Below are 24,064 nucleotides of genomic sequence, written 5' to 3'. Positions count from 1 at the left end.
TTGAAGCCACTTTTAATCGTTTTTGCACATTTCTCTTGTCAAATCAGTCCTGTAGAAGAAAACAAAAATTTTTCAAACAGTCAAAACTAAAAACAGCTCAGTTTACAGATAAGCCCTATTCAGACTGTTTTTTTTTTTTGTCATGTGCACATTTAGATCATAGAAAGTGCCCAAGCCACCTCTATTGGGTGGGTTTCTGTTATTCTGTGAGTCTATATGTACTTTTTTCTCTTCTATGTGGTTAAAAAATGAAATAAAACAACAATGGAAACCAAATGAAGAAAGCTTTCATCTTCTTATACAACCCATTTTTGGAAAAGTTGATGTACTGTGTAAAATGTAAATAAGAACGATTTGCAAATCTTATGAAGCCACACTTAATTCACATTAGAACACAGAAACCAGATCAACTGTTTAAACTGAGAAAATGAAGTATTTTTAGGACAGGAGGCCATTTTTAGCATCAACTCATGTAACACAGGGCACATGAAAGATTTGCTTTTAAACCTTTTGATTAATTGAAAGCACTAAAAGCAAGACAGACACTCTTCGTGTGAGCACAGAAGAGTTTTCCACTTTGTGTCAATCCATTTTAAACGAGCTTTGTCTCAGAGACGACAGCTGGGTTTCTGGATCGTGTTCACATGTGGCTTTTGCTTTGCATGACAGAGCTTTAACCTCCACTTGCTGATAACACAGTGAACCGTATTCACAGCCAGTGATTTCTGGAAGTGTTGCTGAGCCCATGCTGTGATTTCAATGACAGAATCAAGCCTGTTTTTAATGCAGCTGCCAGGGTCAAAGATCTAATATAGAGTTTTGGCTTTGTCCTTTGCGCACAGAGATTTCTCCAGATTCTCAGATTCTTTTGATGATATTACCTCATGTGACTAATAAGAAATTAAAGTTTCACACTTTTACATCCAGTAACATTATTCCAAATTTGTTCCACAATGTGTAGAGATAGTTTTAAGTAGACTAGCAAACCACTACTCATCTTTGCTTTAAGAAGCTCTGCCTCGCTGAGATGCTCTTTTTTTAAACCCAGTCATGTTACCAACCTGTTACCAGTTAACCAAATAATTTCAAAAATGTTTCTCCAGCTTTTTTAAAAAGATATTCTAACAATGTATTTTCTCAGTTAAAGATCTGAAATGTTTCATATGTTCCATTGTGGATACAATTGAGTTTAATGAGATTTGTAAATGATCGCATTCTGATCTTAAACAACATTTTACATAGTGACATTTTGGGAACCTGAACTTTTAATTGAATGTTGTTTCCATTAATACACTGCACATATACTCTATTCATTGTTAATTAGAATAATAATAATAATAATAATAATAATAATAATAACCCAAGACTTTAGAACAAAGTCGTAGGTGGTAAAACGGCAGAGAATCTGGTGACATAAAACCTTTATTAGCTTTTAGATACAGATACTATCAGAGAAAAACAAACTCTAGAATCTCAGACTGAGATTTTAATCTGATAAATTGAATGAAAAAGTCCAATAAAGAGGTATGAAAAAAGGTCCTGCTCCCATTTACAAGCCCATAGACTGGAAAACTTTGGGAAATCAAGAACTTATTTTCCATGATTGATTTACATGGGCTTCATCGGGTGAATGATCACGTTACAAATGTAAATGTTGAAGGCAGGCAGGTCATCTTTCATGACACTCATCTTCACACAGGCGTGCAGGTATAAGCAAACATCGTTTTCATAACTCGGTGCAGAAGTCGTAGGAAACAATAACATGTTAAGTAATGTGAAAATTGTATATATTTGCATTATTCAAATATACGAGCGAAACCAAAGGTGCATTTCTCCAGTTCACAACAAAGTACATCCATATGTTTATATATAATCATACATAGATATTTATTTTAAAAAATGGAATATAGTTGTAACAATGTGAAAAGTAATAATTTAAAATTAACAAGAGGCATCAAAAGCTATATGTGATATATGTGTTTTACATCTGTGAGCAGTGGAGAGGAGTAACTTTTCTCGTTCTTTGAAACAGTCTGGATGATACATGCATTGAGTGCACTAAGATGGAACAACTCAAGTTATTTTTAATGTCTGTGCAATCAACTGCAAATGCATAAAATTATATTTCATATTATATATTATCTGCTGAATTACTATTCTGCTTCATTCTTCTGCCATTTTTGCAGCAACTTCTATTTTTAATCCATTATTTTCTGCTTTAATAATTTTAAAATGATTAAAAATAAAATCTGTTCTGCTTTTATCGTGCCAGACCTGTACTACACCTTTATATATGCAAATCCTTCCTAGCAGCAAATATTATTCAACCTCCCCAGATTGCCCAAATACAGCAAAGGCATGATTGCACTTCCTGCTGTCGGGATGATCAAGACAGGTATTGTTATGACGCACTCGTATTCGTTGTCATCTCTGACAATGAGACGCCCAAAGACGTACAGCAGCACTGGGGGGGAAATATGAGGTGATGGTCATGACCATGCTGTTGGTGATGATCTGGAGAGCCTTCTTCTTCCTGGGGTGGAGGTGTCCCCCGCTGCGATAGGACTTCTTCAGGGTCCAGAGGATGGAAGCATCACAGATTACAATTATGGGGAGCGCAAACGTGGCCCATACACTGTGGTTTAGCTCTTGATCAACTATGGACATGGACCCTTGAACCATCATAGCAGTCCACGCAGCAGCAGCCATAAGGACCCGGGGAGTCAGACTCTTCTTTGTGCTGTAGGCGATGGGATGGAACACAGCCATGTAGCAGTCCAGACAGATGCATGCTGTTAGAAGAGGTCGTCCAGCCAGGTTTAGAGCATAGAGAAAACTGATGAAGCTCTGGAAAGACATGATGTGCCAGAGGAGGAAGTTAGTCAGGCCAAGTGGGACAAAAAATAGGAAGACCAGGTCCATGACTGTGAGGTTGATCATGAAAACATCATTAGGGGTGATCGAGGTTCCAGCTCTGTGTCTCTGAAACAGCTCCCAGAGAACAGCAGCACATGCAGGAAATCCAACCAGAGAGAAGAGAGCGCTGAAAAACACCCAGACTATAATACCTGGTGTTACGTCTACACAGTGTACCCACTTGCTCTCCAAAGGCTCGCTGGAGTTGAAGGTTAGATTCTGAGAGAGCATTTTGAAGCAGTAAGAGGTTCTCACTGATCGTCTGCGCCTGAAATGAAACAGAAATGAATGAGATTCTCCCGAGGAAACAAAAATCTGAAGACGCTTGCTTTTCCAGTTTCAAAGTCATCTTACCTTCACGATGCGTTCTTATTATTGGGAATGATTTTGTGTAGATGCACATAATTTGTTTCTCCTTTGAAAATGCTTATTTGAATATGCAAGTGACAGTGAGGATCATTTTTCAAGCTTGGCATGGACTGATTTATTATTTTTTTAAGTGACTAATCATCTGATCTTAGATCCTGCAGAGTTAACAGTTATTAGAGGAATGAGTTTTCTATTTATTAACCAGCAACAAGAGTAAATGCTCTGGTTACCTTTAAAAAAAAAAGAAGCTTTCTTTCACATGGTATAGTTAAAGGTCAGAAGTCAGGGGTGTGACCTACCTAGGAGACTACTTTAAATAACTATTCTTCATTATTCGTCCATGGATACAGTGACTTTTGCCGTTGTGTGCCAGTGTCACAGCTCATGTCGGTCAAACTTAATCAACTTTTCTCGAGTGATCAAAGTTAGAAAAGATGTAGCAGATTAAAACATAATTCTGTGAACGAGTCAAAGCTGATGCACAATAAAAGCATTAAAAGCATTTTCACAAAGAACAAATGTACAACATAAGCAGGCAATCTAACAAGAAATAATATATTATTTTTAAAAAGCAGTGAGGTTTTTATATGTTTACATCTCTCTTTAAAAGACTGTACTTTCTCCATGTTTAATGATTCCTGTTGGTAGAAGACCTGCAGAAAGTGGTTGGACCATGAAGCCGTTTAACTTTCTACCTCAATGTTACGTTTCGGTGTTGTCAGTGTTTTGTTTTTGCGTGACTGTCATGTGTTTCCTGTTTTACTTTGAAGGTCTGTTGTTATCTTAGTGTGTTCAGTTTACATTTTCCCTGTCTCGTCAGTTCTAATTTGCCCCAGCTGTGTTTCCCTCCTGTGGTCCATTTCCTGATTGCTCCCTCTATGTATTTAAGCCTTGTGTTTCAGTGTGTCATGGTTCGCGATCTCCCCCGTGTTGTAAATAGTTTGGTGTTTTTGTTGTAAATAAATAGTTTGTTGTAAATACTTTCGTCATGGGATAGTTTCGTTTTGGGATTTTGGTGGAGGGCCTTCGTGGTTTTATTTTCCTTATCTTTGTTTTTCTACGTTGCACCCCGGTTGCCTAGGCCGGGGTGTAACATATGGGGGCTCGTCCGGGATCGCTGGAGGGTCCGAGGGCCGCTTCAGCCTCCGTCTGTCTTCGCTGGAGGGCCCGGGGACCGCTCCAGCCTTCATCCGCCTTCGTTGGAGGGTCCGTGGGACCACTCCAGCCTTCGTCGTCTGCTGGAGGGTCAGGGGGACCGCTCCAGCCTCCATCAGTTTCATCTGCCTCCGCTGGAGGGTCCGTGGGACCGCTCCACACTTCATCCGCCTTCGCTGGAGGGTCCGTGGCACCGCTCCAGCCTTCATCTGCCTTCGCTGGAGGGTCCGTGGGACCGCTCCAGCCTTCGTCGTCTGCTGGAGGGTCAGTGGGACCACTCCAGCCTTCATCAGCCTTCGTCCGCCTTCGCTGGAGGGTCCGAGGTACCGCTCCAGCCTTCGTCTGTCTTCGCTGGAGGATCCGAGGGACCGCTCCAGCCTTCATCCGCCTTCGCTGGAGGATCCGAGGGACCGCTCCAGCCTTCTGCAGCTGGTGGGCTGCGTGTCCGTGTGTGCAGCTGGTGGGCTGCGTGTCCGTGTGTGCAGCTGGTGGGCTGCTCATCCGCCTTCGCTGGAGCGTCCGAGGGACCGCTCCAGCCTTCATCCGCCTCTGCTGGAGGGTCCGGGGGACCGCACCAGCCTTCGTCGTCTGCTGGAGGGTCCGTGGGACCGCTCCAGCCTCCATCAGTTTCGTCTGCCTTCGCTGGAGGGTCCGTGGGACCGCTCCAGCCTTCATCCGTCTTCGCTGGAGGGTCCGTGGGACCGCTCCAGACTTCATCCGTCTTCGCTGGAGGGTCCGGGGGACCGCTCCAGCCTTCGTCGTCTGCTGGAGGGTCCGTGGGACCGCTCCAGCCTCCACCAGCCTTCATCCGGTTTTGATCAAACATTTCACTTGGGGTTACATGTTTGATTTTTGGGTAGGGGGAAATGTTACGTTTCGGTGTTGTCAGTGTTTTGTTTTTGCGTGACTGTCATGTGTTTCCTGTTTTACTTTGAAGGTCTGTTGTTATCTTAGTGTGTTCAGTTTACATTTTCCCTGTCTCGTCAGTTCTAATTTGCCCCAGCTGTGTTTCCCTCCTGTGGTCCATTTCCTGATTGCTCCCTCTATGTATTTAAGCCTTGTGTTTCAGTGTGTCATGGTTCGCGATCTCCCCCGTGTTGTAAATAGTTTGGTGTTTTTGTTGTAAATAAATAGTTTGTTGTAAATACTTTCGTCATGGGATAGTTTCGTTTTGGGATTTTGGTGGAGGGCCTTCGTGGTTTTATTTTCCTTATCTTTGTTTTTCTACGTTGCACCCCGGTTGCCTAGGCCGGGGTGTAACACTCAATGATACATTTTAGGTAGAGCTTCCTGATTATACTTATAAGGTTAAATTATTTTTATGTATTTAACAACGAGAATAAAACTACTGCCATTAAACCCTTTTACCTTTGAGCCAAAACAATGCTTCTAGGGTTTATATATTACTTGACCGTCTTCCCAGTTTCTTTGTGCTGAGAAATGATTAACTTCTTGGATTATGTTCACAGGTAATATAGTACTGTATTAATATAACACTACAGAGTAGAAGCAAAGTTACAAGAGGGTAAATTATAGACTGAATTATAACAACAACTAAAGGTTGTTGATCTTCAAACTTCTTGAGCAAACAAAACTATGAATGTCAAGTCCAAAAAAATATAGTAAGATCTGGGATTAGGACACACCTGATCCAAACTCTCGGTGTGTGAAAAAAGGAAAATTTTAAGCCTAATCTTAAAAGTAGAGAAGGTGTCTGTCTCCTGAATCCAAAATAGGAGCTGGAGAATAAACTAGAGAAAACGGGTGATCCGATCTATTACTATGGAGCAGAAAGATTGGGAACAAAACAGCTGAGAAGGAAGGTTAGGGTTAGGATAAGGAAACACTGATGCTACTCGAGTCCAGAAGACACGAGAAATTGAACATACTATGAAGAAAAGATGGTAGCTGAGAAAACAATGGAAGAAATCTTAAGTGGAGAAGAGCGCAGCCATTGTCCTCCTCTATGCAGATCTTAAGGGTTCCCTAGTCAGAGTCAGAGGACTTGCGACTAGGGAACCCTCAGAACATAATGCAAGAGGAAGGAGAAGGCAAGAAGCTCCATCTACAGTGCCCACTCGGGTTTGCCTTTTCACAAAAGAAAAGAGCAGTGAGGTACCTTCTGACATACCACCGATAACATCTGATGGATGATAGTCCCCCGTGGTGCAGCAAGGTTAAGAGGGCTGTAAGCTTCAGCTCCAACAAAGAATCGATCCCTCTCCAGGTCAAAGGTCAAACCCTACTTAGCACACTGTGATGCACGAGAACCAAAAACTAGCTTACAGTCAGTATCACCAGTGTGCCAAATGAGCTTTCACCAATTTCCGAGATTGCTCTAAGAATCTAGGAAAAGTTAGTATCAAGAAACTTTTAAATAAATCAAATAAAAATGGAAGAATTACATATGTATAGACCAGACAGTCAGGGTAGACTTTAGTGTGTAACAGCCTTGTTTTTTCTTTGCCACAACATATGCAGTTTCCTGAAGGCCATAAAGTGTGAACAAAATGCTTCCATTTCCTCAACATAACCAGGAAAAAGGAAAGTCACTAAAGAAACATTTAATATAAATGTTTTTGCATTTTGCCAGGTGATGGTCATTAGCTCATAAGTAACTGCACTATATCTCATGCATAAACATCTTAACTTACCATCCTGTTTTAGTTTTGGTCGTAAGCTCACCAGTAAAAGTCCAAAATGCAGACCTCAGGTCCAGTATGCCACGTTTGCTTTAGACAGCTCAAATTTACATTAATTATTCAGTTTTTAATGCTCTGATTTGTCCAAATTAAACCCTGTCCCCGTGGGACTCAAAAGCAGCTCCACTCCCCACCACCAGGTGGCAGGAACAGCTCGTGTGAATAACATTCAGTATTTCTAGATCTGATAGACAAATTTAATGCATTCAATGTTTCAACAAAAGGGTTAACTCTCGATCCCCTGACATGTTGGTTCAGATTGCACAGCTCAATGTGGGTCCATAAATAAACTGGATATGGAGGAGACTCGTTTTTCACTCTAAATGTTTTATTGTTTCGCCTTATGCAAACATTTACATATAAAAAAATGACCATTTCTTCTTGAAATAACTTTGCTCTGCTCCTTGCCCACAGCAGAGCATCAATGTATTCAAATTAGCTACCACTGATTTACTGACCAACAGAAAGATAAATCTGCTTAAATGCAAATACAAAAGATATATTTCTCTCCAAATGTATATTGATACAGATATTTAATTTTACAAAACCTTCAGCACACTCTGGTTAGTTAGCTGTTCCTTCCTTTCTGGTTAACCTGTCAATGAAACGTGCAGGTTCTTGCTTCAGCTGCACTGGACACTTATCAACAGGCTTTGAGTTGATGTTTAACACAACTATAAAAAACAGGCAGAGGCCTAAATTTTCTTTTGTGCCTTTTCTTCCTGTTAAAAGGGAGTTTTTCCTCCCCACTGTCACCAAATACTTGCTCATAGGGGTTTGTCTGATTTTTAGGGTTTTCTCTGTATTGTTGTTGAGTCTTTACCAAAGTTTGAGGCAACTGCTGTTGCCATTTGGTGCTGTAGGTTTAGCTTTTTCCAATCAGAAAAGCAACTATGACTAAAAGCTTTGTGTTTCGACATTCACCTCGTCATCTGAGAGATTCTGCAGTCGGAGTCATCCAGATACAGTTCATTATTTATGAGTGCCATCATTGTGGTTTAACGGCAACCAGATAAATAATACATTCATAAACAAGGAAGGAACATCTGTGAGCGGTGCTATCACATCTTACGGCTTGGTAAAAAACAAACAAACAAAAACATATTCTCCTGCTTTTATAGGATTTTTGTTTTAATATCTAAAATAAACACAAACTCTTTCCAAATCTTCCAGAAAGTCCATTAATTTTCTTCTGGTTATGGAATTCTGGTAGTGGTCGGGCCTGCAGCCTATCCTGACTGTTGTAGCGGGGTACACCCTGGACCTGTCACCAGTCTTATCACAGGCAGTGGATCTGAACGAGTTCAATCCACGGGTTACAATCCCATCTCCACAGCAGCTGGGGTAGACTCCAGCCCTCCTTAAAAATCTGAACTGTATACAAATGTATACATCAGTGTTTAGGTTAACAAAAATACAACAGGACCAACGCTCCTAATAAACCTTAATCAGATCTTTCAGTGGAGATATGAGGTTTCCACATGACCGCAATGACACCTATGAAGGTTTTCATTCCAAAACACCACACTGTATATCCACAAAAAAATAAAAAACCTCACTCAAAACTTTAATTCTAAATCAGGTTAGTGTAATATGATAGCTAAGGGGTTTAAAACAAATCCAGTATATACATTTTTGTGTGTGTAAGAAACTGTAGTTTAAAAATCAGGCGTAATATTTAATAGAGATCTTATTCTGGAACAAAACTCTTCACAACCCGTATGAGAACGTCAAAATAAAAGACAAAAAACAAGAACCGCAAAGACTTTCAGAGTAAAACTGACATGAATGAGGGGGCAGTGCTCATTTCAGAACAAAGTCTCACTGATGTCCTGCTCCAGCCATTATGTGGACAGTTTATACACGTGAAAAGAGCCTCAAACTCAGTAGTAGTTGTAAGGTGGATGCGGTTTGGTTTAGTATGCTAGGCAGAGAAGGAAGGAAAAAAAAAAAAAAAAAAAAAAAAAAGAGAGAGAGAGACCTCGCCTGCTTGTTTCAAGACCGCTCCAGGATTACAAGCCTCAGTGAACCACAACAACTCCTTTCCTTTCAAACGTCGCCGCTCTGGGTGCGCGAGTTCGGAGAGCGATGACTTTCGGACGAAGACACGAGGGTCAGACAATGACTCCATTGACTCAGTTTGACACCCCACCCCCGCCTCCTCAACCCAACACCAGTTAACATGAAGAAAAAAAAAATCTTGCTTATTATTAACTGGGATGTCAGTGAGCTCTCAGTGAGTGGAATTTGAGCCATGCATTGATTATTCAAAAGCAACGCCTCCACAGAATCCACTCCAGGGTCTAGTGGATTGCTTGTACGCACGCACGCACGCACGCACGCACGCACGCACACACAGGCTATGTCTATATGTTATGCAGATTCTTCACTTCTTGTGGGATATTTACTGATAGCTTTCTTGCACAGTGAAAAGCCACTAAAATCTCTAAAGCTTACTGCGCTTGGCGGGTGCACACAGAGTTGTCTGACATGTACACAGTGTGTTCTTTTTATGACTTCAAAGTCAGTAGTTCTCCATATTTCTCAGAAAAACTAAAATCCCTGAACAGTTAACCACTTATTCCCATTTTTTTAGACATTTCTGCAGCTTAAAAATGTCTCCTCGTACCTCAATAGCTGATGACTCGTACCACAAAGTAGCTACAGCCACGGTCACCAACAACCACATACATCAGTGCGGCACAATGCCTCTGTCTTCTCCATACAGGATGCCTTTCTTTCAGGGAGCATGTCTACAGGCCAGATGGGCTGCAGGGCCTTCTCTGTCCAAAACAAAATGGCTTTGAGAGTGCTGGAGACCCCCGTCAGGTCTGCGAGAAACTGACCAGAATACTAAGCATCATCTTCAACGCACATCACGGCTCACTTTGTCAAAAGTGTTATACATCTTTCTTCACTGTTCAGCTGCACTCAGTAGCATATCCACAGGGAACTGAAGGAAATGCACAAAAATAAAAAAGCTTCACATATAGTGGAAAATCTACAGATATTAAACAACTTAAAAGAAGATGACCATAAAAACAATCATGATAACCTTCTTGAACTCTTTTGTTTATGGTGTTATTTACAAAAGAAGAAAAAACTTCTTTTTGGCAGTTAACAGTCACAGATTGTTTAGAGGAAGACATGAATACAAATGGTGCCACAGGCACCACTTGAATGCTACACTGTGTTGAGTCCATGCGTGTTACAACTGGGTACTAATAACGTGGCATTTAGGGACAACCTCGATCAGTTCGGATGCCGCTGCTTCTCCAGACAGAGTGAGAAGATTCCAGTTGCACGTTCGCAGCTCCCCTTATTTTTGCTATGTAAATGTTCATCTTCCCACTCTCCAGTTTCCCTCAGTGAGACTCCGTCTGTGTCTCCTTTATAGTCTCACCATCCCTATCCTCAAGTATGCCCACTCCAAGTGTCTGCTAATCCTAAGTATTCTGGATTTTCTGCAGTCGGTGTCACAAAACCGTTCATATGTCTGGTTACTCCTCCGTTGCTTTCCAGTCCTGCTGGGCCGTCCCCCGCCACAGCCCCGGGAATCGCCTTGGGCCCGAGGTCCAGATAGTATGGGTTGTCAAAGGCCGGAGAGGTGGAGTTCACTGGGATCAAATACCCTGGGTTTTCCACACTGTGACCTGAACTTAAGCCGTTAGGAAGCCGGCGGTCTATTCTGGATTTTCGAGGCAGTGTGCTGGGCCGCTCAGGGAACCCTGGCCTGAGATCCTGAATTTCTTGGTTGACGTACTCTGAGAAGGTGAATAGAAGAAGAAAAGTCAGAACATAATCAGAGTTACGGACATTTCCTTCTTTATGAAGACCACGACTCACCTGGCAGGGGATGATTTTGAATGGCGTGACTCCGCCGGGGTAGTGAGTGGTGAAGATAAGGATGGGGAAAACCATTCCACCCATCAGTTTCTAGGTCATCCTTGCTCCCGTTGGGGAAAGTGGGGTCTTTGCTGTAGCGTCCGGGGCTGGCTGGTGCCAAGGAGTGGCTGTCTGTAGGTGCATCCAGGAAGACAGAGTCAGACTGACCTCCAGCTGAGGTGCTGCGAGCCAGCATTGGATACTGAGGCCACACACTGTTAGAGGCGCTCGCTCCCATTGTTAAGGTTGGGTACTGGGCGTGGCTGATTCCAGTCAGGGAGGAGTGAAGGTTCCGAGGCCCAGCAGTGTTGGAAGGGTCCATATCTAAGCTATGATCTCTGCTCTGCTGGAAAGAAAAACAACCACCCTTTAAGATATTGGGAATGTACGACATGACAGCATGTTAACAGAAAAAGTCGCACTCTCACACAGTATCAGGTACTTACTGCTCATATAATATATATAAATCTTCAAATATATGTTCATATCGGTTTCATCATTTATTAAACAGACAATTCATGAGTTATTTCAAACACACAGACATTAAAGCAGGACTCTTAATTCTTATGTCACACATGCTGAATGATGGACACTCTCTTAAAAACTTCTCATCTGTCACTCCAGAATAAATTAGGAAAATTATCTTAGACTGATCTGATCTGGGGGTGGGGATTCCCCACCCTCTGATCTGTGTGTCCCTGCCTCTGCTAAATTATTTTTAATAGCGAGTTACAGTTTCTAATTTTAATAGCTAGAAACCGTAGCTATAAAGGGTGTCTTTGTATAATGTTACAAGCAACAGAGAAGCAGCCACAATGCTGCATGAATATAGGACACCTACCCTTAAAGTCGTTCGCTACATTAATCACAATTTGGAACCTGCGGTACACGTTGCTGCAGAGCACATAATCGAGCAGAGTCAATTTCAGATATTTATTAACTCGATTAACTCGAAAGTCTGCAACTGACACACTGCAGATGGAGCTTTGCCAGAAAGCAGAAAAAGTCATCAACGTGCATAGTTTTCTCATTCTGACATGCAGAAAATTTACTGTAACACGTTATAGCGCTGGTGAAATTTGAGATTTAATAGAAATACGGAAATTTAATGCCACAGCTTGCCAAATAGTGCTCAGTGGAAGGGGATCTATCAAGTAAAACTTGAGATGTAAGGGCCAACATGTACAACTGTCATCACATAACAGGTCAATTCTGTCTGTCTGTGATTAAAGCCAGCAAATGGACCAATCAAAAAGAACATATATCTATCTATGTATGATAGATATAGATACATATAGTTATATAAAATAGACAAAGACAAAATTACCCACCCCCCTCCCACCCCACTGACCCTGTATGACTGGTGTCTGGATAGTCCATTGGCCTGGGGCTCGTCCCCTTTCCTTGTATTTGGCACCAGGTACTCCTCAGGATCCAGGATCATTTCCCCAATATTTTCATCTTCCCTCAGAAGCATCCTGTAAAACTCACTGTCCACTGGGCTGCACTTGCTCATCTCTTCATCATTCTGAAAGACGATGAAAGAACAACATAGGATAAAAAACCCAAAACATTCTAGGAATGTACATCTTTATTTATTTGGATGGAATTAAAAGTGTCACTCTTTAAAAGGTAACCACATCTAAAAAGTAGCAGTTTTAGATAAATAATTTTATAGTATGGACACAATAACTATCAGTCCCGCTCTCTCACACACACACACACACACACACACACACACACACACACTAAAACATTAACAGCATGAGTAAAACATTTACATACCTGAATAACTACATAGCGAGTAGGATCTCTAGCCATGGCACTAAAATCATTGACCAGGCCTTTGAATCTCGGCCTGCTCTCAGGATCAATCATCCAACCTGCCAACCAAACAATGGTTAACTGAACACTTCAACAACATTAAATCCTTTGACAGACGGGGAAATAAACTACAACGTGTATAAAAGTCAGATTCATTTGCAGTTTTTAACCAGGAAATACATTAAATGCTTAAATCTTGGCAACATCACAACATAGACAAAATGCAAAAATCACTGCTGCAGTGAGAGGTACTGACATTTGACCATGATCATGTAGACATCAATGGTGCAGATAAGGGGTTGGGGAAGCCGCTCGCCCCCCTCTAAAACCTCTGGGATATCTCTTGCTGGAATCGTGTCGTAGGGCTTAGAGCCAAACGTCATCAGCTCCCAGACAGTTACCCCTGCAATTAAATAACAACAACGCAACATTTACTCTAAAATACAAATCACCTATAAGGATTTAAACCAAGTTATCTGTGAATGAAGTTAGTTTTAAAACCATTATGCATTCAAGAAAAACAGAAAAACTATGGAAACACTGAACTCTAAATGTTTTAAGAAATATATTTATGGTTAAAATTTAAGTTAAACACTTTGGATTGCTGTTAAGCTTAGTCTATGGGTGAGACCAACACTCAATCATACAAGAACCTCTCTTGGCCAGTCTCAACTGGATTTATGCAAATAAGATACTGTGACATCATGCATCATACCCTTTGATGAGAATTTCAGGGTAGATCTAACTGTTGTGATTGACACCTTGTTAGCCAGTGAGTGTACTTTTCACACCACCGACAAGCCACAATAAAGCACGACGAAGATCAATTCAGTTTTATTTAAATAGAGCCAAATCATAACAGCAGTTATGTCAAGGCGTGTTTTTATTTTTATTTAATGTAGCATGTAGCAAAATGCTACTCTACAAATTTCCCACTCCTTTATGCTAATGTATTTAGCTCAATTTAAAATGGAAGTTAGGCTATTTAGCGCTACTTAGCATTAGACTGTAATAACTACCTGTATGTAAATGTGAGACGAGTTTATTGTTAATGCTAGTGTTATTAGATTCTTTTTTTTCGTGTTTCATATAGGGAAAAAATGCTATCTTACAACACACATGGCTAAGCTAACTAGTTTGATACAAAACAGAAATTAGGACGGATAACTCTAGGCTGTGCTAACTAGCTGTTTAAAAACTTTGAAGACAGTAAGATTTTTTATTTACAAGAAAACAGCATTATGTTGTATTGCTAGTGATACCTGAACAGCTCTATCTTTGCTAAGAACCAAAAAAGTCCTGTTTTTCCTCTCTTTTCCTGGAATGCGCCAACTCAAGAGTGATGTCATTCTCAAAGTTCCTGCATTCGAGTACTGAGGTATCTGGATCATGGCCAGTGTTGCCAACTCCTCAGTAAGGAAAATCGCTATTGGCTGTCCTAAAAGTCGCTAGAAGTCGCTAAATGACGTCATCGCCTAATTTGCATAATTGGTCATGCTAATCTAATTGTAACCTATGTTGTTGGAGAGAGAAATAACATTGTGGAAGAGACATAAAGTGAGTAAAAAACGTCCTAAATGCATTTAGAGTTTATTTAGAACTACAAATTACATTTCTTTTAGCAATTATTGTTTTTTTTTTATGTCACAATTCCAACCCTGCTCCTTTACCCGGGCTTGGATCGGCAAAAGTGACCCGAAATAGGCACTCTGGTGGATTTACTTTGTGTGTGTGTTTATAAGTAGTTTTAAACCTTGTGATCCACAAAACAGCATAAGAGTAAAAGAGTAAAAGAAGAACTGACTGCGTTACAGCACCCGCTGCTTGTTGAGAGTAAAAGCGATACGCGCTTTCACGTCTTTTTTTAGCGACTTTTTAAAAAAAGTCGCTATGGGGTCTGAAAACTCGCTAAATATAGCGACAAAGTCGCTAAGTTGGCAACACTGATCATGGCGGAAGATTTTATGGCAGAGATGCTACTTTACACACTTATGCTAAGATGACTAGCTTGATGTAAAACAATAGTTAGGCTATCCCAAAAAGTTGATTCTGTGGGAGAAACATTTCATCTTTCATCCAACTAGTTAGCACTAACTTGTTAGCACAGCCTAGACTATCGAATGCAACCTGAAATGGATAACAAAGAACATAAAACAGAAGGAAACGGTTTACATTTTCCTATAGACTTCTACACGACCAGAAGTCTTTTTGTGACCAGCTATTGCCATCTGATAGCCTTCAGACAGACTGCAGGTTTAAGGGACTTTGCACTGGATTAATTTTTCCAACCCAGAATCTGGGTCCATGAGAAATAGTACTGTTGTGGAGGGCCGGGCCAACTGGGTGCTACACAACAGACCCACGTGGCCCCTTGACAAAATTAATTGTCTAGCCTTTTTCGCTTTATACTGTCTGTGGGCAAAATCCTTAGCTGGCCAACAAGGAATGGAATCTTTGGAGAAGACCTAGCTTAGTAACGGCAAAAACTTTATGTCTGAACAGGCATTCATGCCAATTGCATTTTTTTATGTCCCTCTATCAGCTAATTTGGATCCTTTTAAGCCATTACAAAACCACAGATTGTTAAACAAAAGCCATCTACATGAACCAGTGCTAAGACTGGCCAATGGAGATGCTTCTTACAACTCTCAGCATACGCAAGTCCCACCCATATGATTCGGCTCAAACAGCAAACATCATTTCTGGATTCACATTTTAATCAAAATCCTACTTTACTTGCTTGCAAATCTATTTTGGTTCACATTTAAACTTCAATGTATTTGATAAGATTTTTCTGATGATTTATTCATAAGAAAAGGATCAATTTAAAATTCCTAGCCCTGGTTGATGCCTACCGTAGCTCCATACATCACTCTGGTGAGTAAACTTCCTGTGCAGGATAGACTCCAAGGCCATCCATTTGATTGGCACCTGGAAACACAGATTTCCAGAGCATTTTTAAACAAACAAAATCCTTAACGCCCGCAGAGAACATGCTCTGCAAGTCACAGCTTCCATCTCACCTTCCCTCCATCGGCGTGATACTCCGTCTCGTCTATATCGAGCAGACGGGCCAGACCAAAGTCGGTGATCTTCACGTGATTCGGGTTCTTCACCAGGACATTGCGGGCTGCCAAATCTCTGTGGACCAAACGAACCTCCTCCAGGTAACTCATCCCCTACACCAACACACACATACACCAACACACAGATCCATCACCCTACATGTGTCCACAAATAAACAAACTGGAACCACATCAAATATGAAAAGACAAGTAAGATAAGAGAGAAATGAACAAAATATACTTCCGCTTATATCACTGCAAGCGGTCACACAAGTACAAGCATGAAAACAGAAATGCAACACCTTGTTTCCTGTTTTTGTACCTTGGCAATCTGGACACACCAGTTGAGTAGGAACTGCGAACCAATGCGGTCCTTGTTCTCTCTGACGTAGTCGAGGAGGCAGCCGTACGGCATCAGCTGAGTGACCAGCTGCACAGTAGAGGTGAGACAAATCCCCAGGAGACGACACACGTACGGGCTGGCAACGCCCGCCATCACATATGCCTCCTGGAAGCAGAGAGAGCAGATGTAATGAGCGTGTGAACTTCATTTCCGTCCACTGTAACTCCTCAAGGTTTTCTGCCTGGCTTATACTCACATCGAGGATTTCTTTGTTGGCTTTTGGTGAGGTGTTCTCACGCAAAACCTTAATCGCCACTGGGATTTTCACATTTTCCCCATCAGGAGCCCAAATTCCCTGAAACAGTAATCAAAATCATCTCGAACAAAGCTCACCACCCTCTGAACAAACAGCACATAACGTGGTTATGGATGTGCGTGATGACCATACCTTGTAAACAGTGCCAAAGGCCCCCGAACCCAGCACCCTGAGTTTTTTCAGCTCGGTCTCTTTCAATATACGCATCTGAGCTTGATTGGGTGAAGCACCACTCGGCGTCAAAGGCTCCACCAGCTGCATGTGAAGGAGGAAAATAGCAGATAAAGACTCCACGCTAGAGCAAAACACACATTTTAATTTGGCACGTCGTCCCTCACCTCGTGCTCCTGCAGGATCCTCCTCATTGTCTCCTTCCTCTTTAGCTTCTTCTGTCTCCTCAAGTAAAAGACCAGCAGAGCCAGCAGGATAATGAAGAGCACCACCCCACCTACTGCAGCCGCGATGGACGTGCCAGGTCTACACAGACACAGAAAGTTTAACGCTGCGCCCATCCATAAAAATCGAAGTTCAATTTGTAACAGCTCCCAGAAAAGCTAACGGAAATAAGTTGTTTAGTGCGCTCACCCTGTCCTGGTATCAATGGGGCAGCCTCGTTCATCCTTCACAGTGCAGCTGGAAGAGAAAAGCACCGTCTGTGAAGTCAGTCTCACTGCGTGCTTGTGTATGTGTGTGTGAGTTGGGGCTTAAATGTGGCGTCACTCACGGTGGCGTGCAGTTGGTCTTGCATGGCAGACAGTGTCCCGTGGCATTGCTGTATTTCCACACAGTATGCAGATCGCCCTTGACGCCACTGGGACACCGATCCACGCAATACTCGCCGTCCTGGAAATTCCGACACTCCGTGCAATGTTGAGCACCCTGAGACGCAAACAGAGCGATATTTAACAATGTTTATTTTTTTTATTTAACATAAAAAAATAACAGAGTTTCTACAGCCCAGTGTGACGTCGACATCCTACTTACAGCACCACAGCAGCTAAAAGGATTCAATTTAAGCTAAAATTAGACCACTTTAAGAACTTTTGTAATTAGAAATAGCTTAAAGTATAATTTATTTTAAAGCAAGCAAGGTGCAAGCAACATTATCCCTGTGTAAAAAGGCTTCAGTAATCTCAGCTCTACAATGCACCATCAAAAACAAGCTATGCAATGAGAATATGCATCCTTCAGTGATGCCACATGCATCTTGAGAAAAGTGAAAAAGGAAAACAGAACCTCATAAACTTGTATTTATTCATACAAACGATACATCTCCAGGTTAAATAAACTGTCATATACAAGTACTTTTGAGCTCCAAATGGAGGTTTAAGGAGTTAGAAATCCTATCTAGCCGTATTACACTTTGGTCTATGTTTCTTACCGGCCCGTGGCAGGACTCTGAGCCATTGAGGGGTCGACACTGTGGATCACAGGCAACACACTTAGATCCATCTATGTATTCACGTACGGGCCTGCAAAGCAAGCACAAGATGCACGTAAGGTAACATCCCAGGATTAAATTAAATGCATTTATCTGAAGCATCTGACACCATCCTGAGAAGACACAACTTCAGAAACAGACGCCAGCTGCAAGTAACCCGATGAGCTCAACGACATTTCTTCTTCTTCTATAGACAATCGTGAAGTATCGTATGAATTTTTGCCAACTTTCTGCAAACATCACATCATGCTGGACTGTAAATTTCCAGTCCAGGATACAATTTCCATCACAGATTCAAAATAATTAAATTTTTACACTTTTGTTCTGCTTTACATTGAAGAAACAACATTAAACATGTTCATTTAACACCTAGATAGAAATTGTATGTATGAATTCCCGAATATTCCATGTATTACTGCTTTTATTTTATAAAAGCATTTATATGTTATAGAGCAATATATAGGGCACGCCACTCACTCCATACTACGGTGACCTCAGAGGTATTTACGGCTATGATGTCTTTAATCAGTTAGATTTGTTAATCTTTTTATTTAGAAACTCTATGAAACTAAACACATAACATTTCTACTTTCCTTGTTAGGTTATGGTCGCGATGACTAAAGCCATAGTGTGGTGATAACTTTTTAAATCCGATCCAATTCAAGGCAAAATAGGCAAGAGAGCAGGGTATGATTTTGCATTTGGTTGCGTTGTAAATAACAAAATCACTAGCTTAATTTGGAGTGTATAATAATAATAATAATAACCTCTGTTGTTTGAGTCTTACTAAAAGAGACTGTAATTAGATGTTTGAGCATATTACTTTAAGCCTGCTTTTTCCAGGCACTTAGCAGATGTAAATTCCTAACTAAGCAAATGTACCATCTAATGGTTGTACTGGGTTCATTTTGTGCGCATGTATACAGCCCAGTGTGTTTTCTCATTTGCTCTGCCATCTTGCATTTGCTTTTGTATGTGCATGTATGCACGTCATATCAAACTCAAACACACCGTTATCGCAGATAATAGATCCTAAATTGCTTCAAGGCACACGTTAAATTAAACGTTTTTAATCTGAAAACTAAACATCATTAGTTTTTCTGATATATTTACTGGGGAACTAGTTCTGGGAATTATTACAAATAAAACAAATAGTACACTGAACAATTACAGAACATTATCAGTTGTTTTCGCATTGATTTAGTTTTGCCACACCTCTACAAACGCATGCAAACCTTCTTACCCCTGATAGAGATCACACTGCTCTACACACTCGGTGCCACGTTGGAAAGTTTGGCAGGACACGCACTGGCTGGGCCCCGGACCCCAACAGCCCGCCTTACAAAGGGAGTGACAAACATTCCCCTCTTTCTCTGAAAACATAGAGACAATGCAGCATGATTCACCCTGTAGTTTTTTTACTGCATTAGACCACAAAAAAAAAAAAAAAAAAAAAAAGCTTAAGACAGCTGCACGACTAAAAGGTCTGTGGCTTTACTTACCACAGACTGCAGGGTCCTGGTTGTGGCTGACGATGCGGTGCGGACCCTGGGTGGGATGGAGGAGATTCTGCCATGGCAGTGAGTTGGTGTAGCACAGCTGTGTGTTGTTGTAAATCAAGACCAAACCTCCACTGACGCTGCGCAGCGACCGCAACCCGAGAGACTCGATTTGCAGATTCTGGATGGCCAGTGAAAACACACCCCTGAATGGATGGAGAGGGAGAAGATGAAGAGTGGTAAACAAAGCTTGAAATAAAGAAGAGTGTAAGAAGCAAACAGCAAAAGAGACACAGCTGTAACCCGGTATCTTTCTGTGAAAACAAGCTTCTTACAAATAGCGTTTGGGCTCTTCGGAGCAGAGTAAGGATCTTGGTCATTTTGGAGGGACTCAAAGCAGAGCATCATATCAATGTGGCTCCAGCACTGTCACTACAACTGCCCTACAGTGTAAAACCTGAGAAATCCAAGTGCAAAATTCTCCCACATGGAGAATGTATAAGGAATTATTCAGTTGTTCACTGATGAGTACAAGTCTGGAAAAAATACAAAGTTTATTGAGAAATTTATGATGCCACACCGTGCCCACATATTCTGATCCTGCCCTTCCATTCAGAGGTTTTGGATATAAAAGTGGATGCTACATTTCTGTCCCGGGATCCACAAAACATTCCTTAAAACATCTGTAGACTTCTAGACTGCTGGTAAAAAAGGGAAAAAAAATGCTGGCTTCAGAAGACACCACCAAACATCGACCTTTTCCTAGAACAATCAATGGATAAGATGGCTTTGACTCTTCAAACTAAGAGTCAAGGAGATTAACAGTGGGGGGAAAATGGGTTTGTTATAACAAGATTCAGAACAGCTTATAATCCAAGTGTAAAAGCTCTGATAGAAATATTTTCCTGCAGTGTATTCGATGGCTTTGGATGATGTTATTATTTACTACCTGGATTTTGGACTACCTCACCGACCGACCACAGTATGTGAGGACTCAGGGCTGTGTGTCGGACAGGGTCGTCTGCAGTACGGGGGCCCCACAGGGAACGGTTCTGGCTCCGTTCCTCTTCACCATCTACACTGCAGACTTCTCCCACAATTCCACCCAGTGCTTCCTGCAGAAGTTCTCTGATGACTCTGCAATAGTCGGCCTCATCACTGATGGGGACGACAAGGAGTACAGAGGACTGACTCAAGACTTTGTGGACTGGTGCCAGCTGAACTACCTCCAGATCAACGCCAGTAAAACCAAGGAGCTGGTGGTAGACTTCCGCAGGCACAAGCATTCTCCACTGCAACCACTGAACATCCAGGGTATGGACATTGAGGCTGTGGACAGCTACAGGTACCTTGGTGTTCATCTGAACAACAGACTGGACTGGACTCATAACTTAGACGCCCTCTACAGGAAAGGGCAGAGCAGGCTGTACCTGCTGCGGAGACTCAGGTCGTTTGGGGTGGAGGGCCCACTCCTGAAGACCTTCTATGACTCTGTGGTGGCTTCTGCTATCTTTTATGGTGTGGTCTGCTGGGGCGGCAGCATCTCTGCTGGGGACAGGAAGAGACTGAACAGGGTGATCCGAAGGGCCAGCTCTGTTCTAGGATGCCCTCTGGACCCAGTGGAGGTGGTGAGTGACAGGAGAATGGCGGCTAAGCTGTCATCCCTGTTGGACAACGTCTCCCACCCCATGCAGCAGACTGTGACAGCACTGAGCAGCTCCTTCAGTGGGAGACTGCGGCACCCACGGTGTGGGACGGAGAGATTTCGCAGGTCTTTCCTCCCCACTGCTGTCAGACTCCACAACAAAGACTTTAACTGAACAAACACACACATCCACACATGTGCAATAACACTAAGTGCAATAATCTTTTCTGGCATCGTTGTATTTTTATTCAGTTGTATATAGCATTCGTATTCTATTTTTATCTTATTGTATATTTTTATTCTATTTTATTCTACTGTATATAGTATATTATTTTATTCTATTCTGTACAGCTGTGTACTGTATTTATTCTTATTGTATTCTAATTTTTGCGTCATAACTTTTGCACTGTCCACTTCCTGCTGTGACAAAACAAATTTCCCACGTGTGGGACTAATAAAGGTTATCTTATCTTATCTTATCTTATCTTATCTTATCTTAATCTGTTTAAGTCCCTGACATCATGTTCCATGTTTGTAAAACTGTGTAAAATGGAAAAAAAAGACTTCCAAGTGGGAGGAAAAAAGTACTCAAGCATGACTTGTCCTGTCCTGTCGCCAAACTGCTGAGTGACAAAGTCCACATGAAGTCGCACTTGTCGTGGATGAAGGGATCAAACGGAGGCCATGGAGACCGAGGTCAGTGTGAAACCAAAAGTGAATGCGGAGCTAACATTTTCAGACATTCGTTTCAATCGAAAATAATAAAACAGTTGTCGGTTGGAATTTTTTTAGCTTTAGCTAAAAGCTGCATTAAAACAGACTCTTTCTCAGCATCAACCATGTGTTATACAGCCTGTCTTGCTCATACTCCCTCCACAAAAATGTGATTGGTCGCTTCCACCTGGAGAACATTGATCGTAACGTTGTACACGTCACCAGCACGGTGATCAGATGGTGCTAACTGTGACCTAGTTTAAGACACTGGCCAGCAGGGCAGCAGTGCTAGCTAATAATTAGCATTTATTACCCTGAAAATGAACAGACTGCCTCAACTGAAGCAGAAACAGTCGAAAAAAACTGAACACAAACAAAGACACAGTGTTGGGTGGACACATTGGCATGTAGTGACGCACCGCATGGAAAGAAAATTAAACGTGCTGCATCTATATAACGATCTTAATACTACAGGAGAGCTGTTCAAGGCACATATAGACGATCCGGATGGTGAAGTGGAGTTTATTGATTCTTTAAATTACTTAAACTTACTATTATTCTTCATTTAGTTGACTTTTTTATCCACGTTTCCATTGTGCTCACTTGCATGAGAAGAAAAATGCGCTTAGCAGGCACACCTAATGTTTGTTTCCAGCTCGTTGGTAAGTTTATTGATAATAAAGCTGATAATAAAATCACCACAGAAGGGAAAACAAAACAAAACACTGCAGTAAAGTGGATTGAGTATGGTTACACAACAGGCATATTGTGCAAACAGGATGACAAGGGAAATAGTGGAGAGCATGCAGAGCAACAGACAAGCAGTTTTAAGAAGTCTTACTTGTAGAGCATCGTGCCTCTGATCACCTTCAGGTTCTCAAACACACTGAGGTTGGTCCACTGTTCTGGCCAGGCATCAATGTAGAGATAACCTGCAAGTTTAAAGATCACACAGAGGTGATGAAAACATTCCAACTGAGGAGACTTCGGTGTGAGAAACAGATAAAATGTTACTTAATAAAAAGCTCACATAGGGTTTAACAAACACTGTGGTACCTGTGATCTCCTCCAGAGTCCTGAAGGCACTCAGCTGCTCCAAAGTCAGGCCTGAGGTGTTCTTCGCAGGATCCCTGGACAGCGTAAGATTTAAGTAAGACTTAAAAGCCACTTTGATTATTGGGAACAATTTCATTTTCTCTTGGCTTGTCCTCAATATTAATATCTCCTCCAGGTTAAGCTTGGATTTTGTGAGAAATGCCTTCGCCAGTCCACACAAGTCATGGAGACGATGTGTCTGGGTGATCTTGAGTCAGAGATACAGATTCAATCCACAGGAGGAAATAGGAGGAAATAGGAGGAATATGCTGAATGCAAGCCTGTTTGTGCAGGTTCAGATCACACTAACACACTAACATTGACAACCCTCAACAATACATCAGAAACCACACACGCGTTCACTTAAATCAGCTGTCGGGGAATTTTATCAACATGTAGTATCTCAACCTCAGCAAGTTACAAGTCATGTAAGCAAACCTACAAGCTTTGTATTAACTGTTGGTATTTCGCTACATTATTTGAAATGCTCTTGAATGACACTGGTGTAGAAACAAATTGGAGCAGTTTTGTCCTCTGTTGACACAACGTCAAAAACACTTGAGTTTAAAGCCGGTCTGGTTACCTGTGCAGGGATAGGCTCGGGCGGCAAAAGGATTGTGTACAAGTTGTTGCTGCAAAATTAAATATTTGAAGTGCTGAATGGGAGGGATGTGGCGCTGTGGCGGAATAAAGTCTCTGGTGTCAAGCTGCTTGTTGTCTTTACTGAATTTTACACGTTTCTAAAAATGTAAAAGTCTCTCACCATGAGAAGCTCTCAGAGCGGAAGGCCAGGCTACCGAAAATCTTCGTGCACTTGTTGAACTCCTCCACATTGGAAGGCGTTACTACGGCGATGCTGCTGCTGCTGTCGGTGACACCATTGTTGTCTGTACTCGGGCCGAAACACACTATGATACCAACCAGGAAGGGGAAAAAAAACAAAACAACAACAGACGTTAAACCAAACCAGAGCTTTTCTGGAAGCAGTATTTCTAATTAGACTAAAGTTTAACAACAACAATGACTAATAATCACCCAGCAACATGAACTAGGACGTGATCATTGCTGAATGAAACAGATTTGCACTGCATTAAA

The 24,064-nt window shown here is 41.7% G+C and overlaps 2 protein-coding genes across 3 annotated transcripts in view; both read right to left on the bottom strand.

Annotated features, from left to right (window-relative positions):
• Nucleotides 1–2,424: 2,424 nt before the first annotated feature.
• On the bottom strand, nt 2,425–3,147 carry LOC146703103 (P2Y purinoceptor 3-like). The gene has a single exon (XM_085467314.1). It carries the CDS (start codon nt 3,145–3,147, stop codon nt 2,425–2,427), a length of 723 nt encoding a protein of 240 aa, XP_085323440.1.
• Nucleotides 3,148–7,449: 4,302 nt separating this feature from the next.
• Nucleotides 7,450–24,064, bottom strand: part of erbb2 (erb-b2 receptor tyrosine kinase 2) — a 30,321-nt gene continuing 13,706 nt past the window's right edge. The window contains exons 9-27 of one of the 2 annotated variants that reach the window (XM_085466226.1): nt 23,733–23,877; nt 22,931–23,004; nt 22,716–22,806; nt 19,519–19,721; nt 19,260–19,389; nt 17,957–18,047; nt 17,300–17,454; nt 17,161–17,208; nt 16,914–17,052; nt 16,708–16,830; nt 16,516–16,614; nt 16,239–16,424; nt 15,875–16,030; nt 15,707–15,782; nt 13,108–13,254; nt 12,813–12,910; nt 12,379–12,555; nt 10,989–11,373; nt 7,450–10,906 (exon numbers count right to left, since the gene is read on the bottom strand). In XM_085466226.1, the coding sequence (XP_085322352.1) occupies nt 10,557–10,906; nt 10,989–11,373; nt 12,379–12,555; nt 12,813–12,910; nt 13,108–13,254; nt 15,707–15,782; nt 15,875–16,030; nt 16,239–16,424; nt 16,516–16,614; nt 16,708–16,830; nt 16,914–17,052; nt 17,161–17,208; nt 17,300–17,454; nt 17,957–18,047; nt 19,260–19,389; nt 19,519–19,721; nt 22,716–22,806; nt 22,931–23,004; nt 23,733–23,877 (2,873 nt within the window). In that variant the 3' untranslated portion in view covers nt 7,450–10,556. The remainder of the gene's footprint in view (nt 10,907–10,988; nt 11,374–12,378; nt 12,556–12,812; nt 12,911–13,107; nt 13,255–15,706; nt 15,783–15,874; nt 16,031–16,238; nt 16,425–16,515; nt 16,615–16,707; nt 16,831–16,913; nt 17,053–17,160; nt 17,209–17,299; nt 17,455–17,956; nt 18,048–19,259; nt 19,390–19,518; nt 19,722–22,715; nt 22,807–22,930; nt 23,005–23,732; nt 23,878–24,064) is intronic. The other variant, XM_085466227.1, reaches the window with a different exon arrangement.

The sequence above is a fragment of the Copadichromis virginalis genome, linkage group LG8 (genome assembly GCF_057382275.1).
Source record: "Copadichromis virginalis isolate Kocher_CV1m ecotype Utaka linkage group LG8, C_Virginalis_male_GT1.1, whole genome shotgun sequence".
Taxonomy (NCBI): Eukaryota; Metazoa; Chordata; class Actinopteri; order Cichliformes; family Cichlidae; genus Copadichromis; species Copadichromis virginalis.
The sequence above is the reverse complement of the archived record's forward strand: the minus strand, read 5'-3'. Positions and strand labels throughout refer to the sequence as shown.